The sequence below is a fragment of the Aphelocoma coerulescens genome, chromosome 20 (assembly GCF_041296385.1).
Source record: "Aphelocoma coerulescens isolate FSJ_1873_10779 chromosome 20, UR_Acoe_1.0, whole genome shotgun sequence".
NCBI classification, from domain to species: Eukaryota; Metazoa; Chordata; class Aves; order Passeriformes; family Corvidae; genus Aphelocoma; species Aphelocoma coerulescens.
The window spans coordinates 12,099,207-12,105,710 of NC_091033.1; the positions used below are offsets into that span (position 1 = coordinate 12,099,207).

At 44.4% G+C, this 6,504-nt stretch overlaps 1 protein-coding gene across 1 annotated transcript; it reads left to right on the forward strand.

Annotated features, from left to right (window-relative positions):
• Positions 1-599: 599 nt before the first annotated feature.
• On the forward strand, positions 600-4,184 carry PPP1R3D (protein phosphatase 1 regulatory subunit 3D). Its single transcript, XM_069034447.1, has one exon. It carries the CDS (start codon positions 771-773, stop codon positions 1,692-1,694), a length of 924 nt encoding a protein of 307 aa, XP_068890548.1. The 5' UTR covers positions 600-770; the 3' UTR covers positions 1,695-4,184.
• Positions 4,185-6,504: the final 2,320 nt, after the last annotated feature.

Consider the following 6,504-nt stretch of genomic DNA (forward strand, 5'->3'; position numbering starts at 1 on the left):
GCGGCCGGCGGGTCGGGCTGCAGCGGGGGCCGTGCCGCCCATGGGCGCTGTGGCGGCCCCGAACGCGGATCCGTCCCCCGCCAGCCGCGACACCGAGCCTGGCGCCGCGGCCGCGCCCGACAGCCCTCGCCCGCCCTCCAGCCTGTGCAGCAGCCCCGGCTCCCTCCCGCCCGACAGCCTCCAGGCCTTCCCCGGCCTCGACTCGCCCAGCATCCAGTGTGACAGCCTCGAGTGTCCCCCCTGCTCGTGCTGCTGCTGCTGCTGCCGCCGGAGCGCAGGCTCGGCCGCAGCCAGCGAGGACAGCCTGCAGGCCCCTCTCGCCCGGGGCTCCGGCACACGGTGCTTCGGCGCGCACCTCGCCTCCAGCGACCTCTCCGACAGCCTGGAGTCCTTCATCCAGCACGACAGCCTCCAGTCGCTCTCCAGCCTGTGTGTGAGCTCCTCCAGTATCAGCGGTGATAGCCTTGAATCTCTTTCCGGCTTGAGCCTCGGGGCCACCAGCCAGCACAGCGATCTCGAGTTCATCGGCCACTGAATCTGCCTTCAGCTTCCAACACTACGCCTTACTGCTGGCTCTCTGCCAGCTGCCGTGAGAGCTGCCGGGCTTCTGCCCTTCGTTCGAATGTGACTTTGTTCCAGGTGATCCTTGCTGCATCCAGTGCAATAACCTCAGACCTTACTGTGGTGCCATTCCCAAATTCAGTGCTTCAGAGGGGCAGTGCTCATTATTACCTGCAGTACCAACGCTGATTTTTTGTCACCAGTTAAGAATGGAAGTGCGTGGTCCTTGGAGGAATCCCAGCTACCTCTCAGATCTCTATGAGAACATGTTAAGGACTGAAGGAGCAGTGGGACGAGGGCAGCAGCAGTCCCGAGCAGTCCATACAAGTAGAAGCAAGACTTTCTGGAGCAGTCCCCCAGCCAAGGAGAGCTTCCAGCCAAACCATCCTCCGAGCAGCACCCCCTCCAGCTGTGACCCAGCCCTGCGGCCCATCATCCGCCGCCGAGCGAGATCCCTGCCTACATCACCCGAGAGGAAGAAGAGAGCAGCAGTGCAGTGTCAGGAGCCCGGCTGCCAGAGCCGCATGAACCGGGTCAGGTTTGCTGATGCTTTAGGCTTGGAGCTCACTGAAGTGAAAGTCTTCCAGACTGGGGAGGATCCAACCATCCCCTTGCATGTCCTTTCCAGGCTCTCCATAAACTCAGACCTCTGGTACAGCAGCTTGAACTTGGAGTTTACTATGCAATGCTTGGTCCCTGACTTCCAGCAGCCTGCAGACTGTCCGGATTTCTCATCCCGACTCCAGGAGCAGCAGGTGTGTCTGGAACGGGTGACCAGCTCAGATCTGGGGCTCAGTGGCACCATCCAGGTTCTCAATGTTGCTTTTGAGAAGCAGGTGTCTGTGCGCTACACCTTCAACGAGTGGGAAAGCCTCCATGAGGTGTGTGCTCATTGGAACCAGAGCATCCCAGAGAAAAACGGGCAGGATCAGGTTGATGTGTTCACTTTCTTTCTTCCTGTGCCTCCTTTCCTTCTTCAGCTGAGCACTCTCGTCCAGTTTGCAGCAAGGTACCAAGTCAACGGCCAGGAGTACTGGGATAACAACAGAGGCAAGAACTACACCCTCACCTGCCGGACTCACCCCCTGAAGCTGCCAAGGGAATGTGAGGAGAGCTGGATCCACTTCATCTGAACAAAGGGAGTGGTGCTGAGCAGCGTGTCAGTGGTCTCGGTGGCACTCCGTCCCTTGGAGTGGCTCTCTGCTCCTATGGCAACAGTCTTCTTTTTGAAACCTGCCAAACCTGGCCAAGTGTCCTAGGGCTGAGAAGCAGCCAGTGACCTGTTTGAAACCTCTGGGAAAGTTAAAAATCTGTAGTGAGATACAATCATAGGAAGGCCATGTGGTTTTTTTTGAGTGTATGAGTCATTGCAGAATGGTTCCAGGGAATGCTCTGAGGCTACCAGAGAGCAAAATAACACGTTTCTTGTTGCTAGTGGTACTCTTGGTTGCATAGAATGTTTCTAACTGATCTCTCTTAACTTTTTCTACTGTTTGTTTTCTAAGTGGACAGTGTGGCTTTACAGGTTTTGTTTCTAATTTTGTTTATATTACCTCACCAAGTCAGGGCACTATTCCATTTATGCATAATTTGGATGGCAGACACTGTAGGGAGGACTTGTGTATATATATATATATGTTATTAAGGCTGTAACCACGTTAAATATTTCCATTAATATTTGAGTTGGAAATTAAATGCTACTATGAGCAAAACATACATGAAAATGTACCATCAGCCCCTCAGTTTCCCTTGGGGGAAAAAAATAAAAGGTGCCTTTTCTTATCTCCTCCTTGCAGCAGGAGTGATTGTTACCAAAGTGTGTGTAAGGCAGATCTGCCTGGGGAAATTCTCTTTTCAAGTGATGCCCAAGTAGGTTTTTCTCAAGGTGGTGGTACAGGAATTGTCTTCTCTTGGTGCACCTGTTTTTACTAAGGGAAACGTGAGCAATTTTGGACTCGTGTTGCAGTTGAAGATCTCAAAGCGCTTGTATGAATGCTCACGATTTTATCACTGTTGCTGGTAAAATTATAAATGAAGAAATGGATATGATATAAATATATATAAGGAAAAAAATAGTACAGGGAGCAGGGTACAGAGGCTTGGAATAGCATTCCAGAACCCTGAATCCTGGCAGTTCCCCAGTGTTCCAGTGCTACTGCAGAATTAACTTTGACTTCTTTATTTAACTACTTGCCGTTATAAAACAGTTGAACTCTTAAGACTGCAGCCTTTGCAACACAAGCTGGAACTTCAAAGCACTTAATTTGGTAAACTGCTACTTACATAGACCCATAAACAGAATCCCTTCTGCTGCAGGGAGAGCACAGGAACACTGTTAGACCATCTTCCCATGCTTCTTGCTCTATTATTTTCATTCTGTGGTTTTAGTGTGGTTTAAGATATGCAACAGGCTTAACTCTATTAAATAAAAGCTTGTCCGTAATTGTTGCCATACATATTCATTACTGCATGGAAAGTTTAGCTTTATATGTGTAGCATAGACTTTCAGAGCTGGCTGGAAATATTAGAAGAGCTGTGTTTTAGGACTATGCTATGAAAATCAGGCCACTTATTTGGACATCTTATTTTGGATTGGTGTTTATTTATCGAAATCACAAGTTGTTTGTAAAATCACAGTTGTAAGCAACCCATGGCCAATTATATATTAGTCTTAAAAGTCCACTGAGTAATTCTGGAAGTGCAGAAACACCAAGAAAATTAATTTTTCTGGCAACTGAATGCTGCTTCTTTGTTGTAATACCCATTTAGCAAAGCTGGGCTTTCAAGTGAGGAAGCTGCCTCATTCCATTGGTCTTTGGCTTTAGAGAAACCAGAGTCAGGAATGAGGATTCTGTGAGCTGCTGAGCACCTTTTGCAGAGTACTCAGCAAGCTCAATCCGATCTGAACATGCATTATCCCAAGTTTCCTTTAGCTCTCTCTGCTGCTCTGCACTGCTGGAGGAGGACTGACAGTTCCATTCCTGCCAGTGCAGTTCTCTGGCTCTGCTGGCTCAGTGGAGCAGTGGAACTGAGAGCCATCTCCAGGTTAAGCTGCTAAACGTTCACACCAGTACTGGCACCTGTCACAGCAGAGCTGATATTTGCACTTAGGTTTTCTTGGCACTTCTGGTTGATGAAAATGGGATTAAGCTGTTTAGTGCTAATATGCACCTGTCGTGAAGGTAAACTTACACCACATTTGTATCTTCTCAGGACAACTTGACTGCTTGCACTGTTCAAATTGAGCACTTCCCTTATAATGAGGATTTTGTAAAAGTGAATTCTTCATAAGGGTTATCACCATGCAATGCACTTTTAAAAACATGTATTTATTATTGTCATACAGTAAATGAATGTCTAGTAGTCCACAGTTTCAAGGTTCTTTCAAGCATGTTTTTTAAAGAAACATTAAATCCATGTAAATTAAAAGGGGTTGTGTTTCCTGATTTAAATGCCTTGTCCAGAATAAAGTACATTACACAGTATATCAATAAAGCACATATGCTGGACAAAAAGTCTAGCAGTTGTAAAATTGCAAAGTGCTTAACTAATTCTAAAAAGCAATAATAAAACTATGGCTATTGTAATACAGAAGATTAAAATAAAAGCTTTTCACAATTTTCTGTTGCTTTTGTCAATGGTACTTCTATTAAGAAAGCTCATGAAAAAGCTTGAGTTGTCAGAGAGCAGCATACTCAGGAAAGTAAGGTGGGTTTGAGTTGGTAAACAATGAACAGCACTTGATACAGTGACTGGTGTATGGATCTGCAAAGATAATCAGGCTGCCACTTTCTACATGGAATCTGCTGTCCTTTCACCTCAGAGTTCTGTGCATGCAGCACCTGCAGGATTGAGAGCCAGTTTTGGAAAAAGGCTTGCTGCAACTTGATTCTAATACAGCTTCATGGAAGAGAAGAGAGAGGGGTTTTCCTCGAATTGCACTTTCCAAATCTGTGCTAGACTGTACTTTACACATTCATTTCTGGGCCTCACAATTGTGTTATTATTTGTTCTATTTTTTCCTTTCAGTTCTCCTTGCTGCAGCCTTTCTTCTCAAACCACATTCTCTTCCCTGACAGGTTCCACGAGTATTTACCTGTGCTGTGTTAAGAGTGTCCATATGCAGTGCCTGATTTATCCTCCGTGTGAAATGCAGCTCCTCTGGGGTCAGGCAATTACTTAGACACTTCAAGATTGGAATTATCAGTTGCCAGGTTTCTCCTAAAGCAAAATGGGGCCATTTAACTAGCACACAGAATTAATAAAGGTATATATTACCAATTACTTTTTAATCAGTGCTAGTAACTTCAGCACTGCATTGTCAGAGTTGCTTGAGGAAAAGATGGTTATTACAAATCAGTTTAAATACATGGGCCTGTCAATATTAAGTTGTTCAAAAATGTAAGATTATTTAAGAAAAGGATTTTTTTTCCTGCAAACATCCAACTATCAGGTTTATCTTACAGGTTGTTAATGTTATTTTTAATATAGGTGGTATTTTTACATTTAGTTTCAAATTCATAGCTTATTTGTATTTATTTTACAAATAAAAAAATTGCAACTTGTAATGATAGTCGTATGCCTCTACAGTCAGAAACTACAGCACTTAATGTAGTGTATCATCCATGCTCAGTTGTACTTTACAGCTGGGAAAGACTTAGAACTGCAAGTCTGAGTGATTATTCATTTGGCAGCAGGAGTGTAATGTTAGTACTGACTTCTTTCCCAGCTTCTTTCTCCCTGTGATCTCAGATCTCCAAGTATTTCAGCTGACACTTGATATTCAAACTGTTGGTATCAACACTTCTAACCCTTCTCAGTTTCACAGAGATAAATATTTATACTGCTGTAGTGAATAAGGGTCCCTGTAAATAGAGCTACCCTACCCTGAAGAGTTTGGGTTTCATATTCTCTAGCGTTTTCATGTGTGCCTGAAATGACTGTGGCCAAATAATTTTACTGTTGGTTCTGGTCTGTTTAACACATAACTCCATTAAACTTCTGCTCTCTGACTTGCCTTCTGCTAAACCAAACAAAATAGACTAGTATTAGAGAATGAGAAATGAGCTGAAGTAATCTCAGTGTAGATTGCAGGAAGGAAGGTGTGTGATCCACTTCTGGACTGTCTCACTTGTCTTTTGCTATAGAATGAGTAAGGCTGGACAGGCTCAGCCTGTGTGTTTGCTCATGTGACTGGTAAGGGAAAACACCAACTTCAAACTGGCTTTGATTATTTCTGCTTCATAGGATGAAAGTACAATTCAGGGTTCAGTTTTCATAGAAAACTTCTGATTCTCCAAGTTCCTTATGCAGTTTTGTCCTTAGTAGGTTTCTCAGTAAAGCTGTTTTACAAATCTGCTTTAGCACTGCTCACTCCCAGCTCCTGATACTCCACTTCTCACACCACTTGTCATATTCTTGCATTACAGTGACATCTCGTGGTATTTTAAATACTTTCTGTACAGCACAGCTTTTTTTTTTTTTTTTTTTTTTTTTTTTTTTTTTTTTTAATAGTATTGAGTTTTTATATTTCTCATTTCAGGGATTCAGCAGCGTTATTTTATTTACAATTGCTGCAGGTTTACCTGCTGTGAAAGGTGATTTCTCTCCTAGATGGTCCACTATTGCTGCTTATTCTAGGTATAAACAGAGACTCTATTGGAGTATGTAAGATTCATTATAAATTTGATCATCTGTATTTGTGGTACGGCAATAGATACACCAGCACAGGTAAAGCCCCTCTTTGGCACTGTCGGATTCCATTAAAGCACATTATCCAGTGCACTGCTGGATTCCACTTAAGCACATTAATCCAGTTCCCTCTGCATCATAAAAACCACAGATGTCAGTCAAAGCCGTTCACCCACAGCAGGTCTGTAACCGAGCGTCTTTGCACCTACTCGGGCCGTGAAAGGGTTTCTGAATTAAGCATAGGAATGGATT

What these genes read in the sequence shown, in the direction of transcription:
- PPP1R3D (XM_069034447.1), top strand. Translation starts at nt 771, where the DNA reads ATGGAAGTGCGTGGTCCTTGGAGGAATCCCAGCTACCTCTCAGATCTC.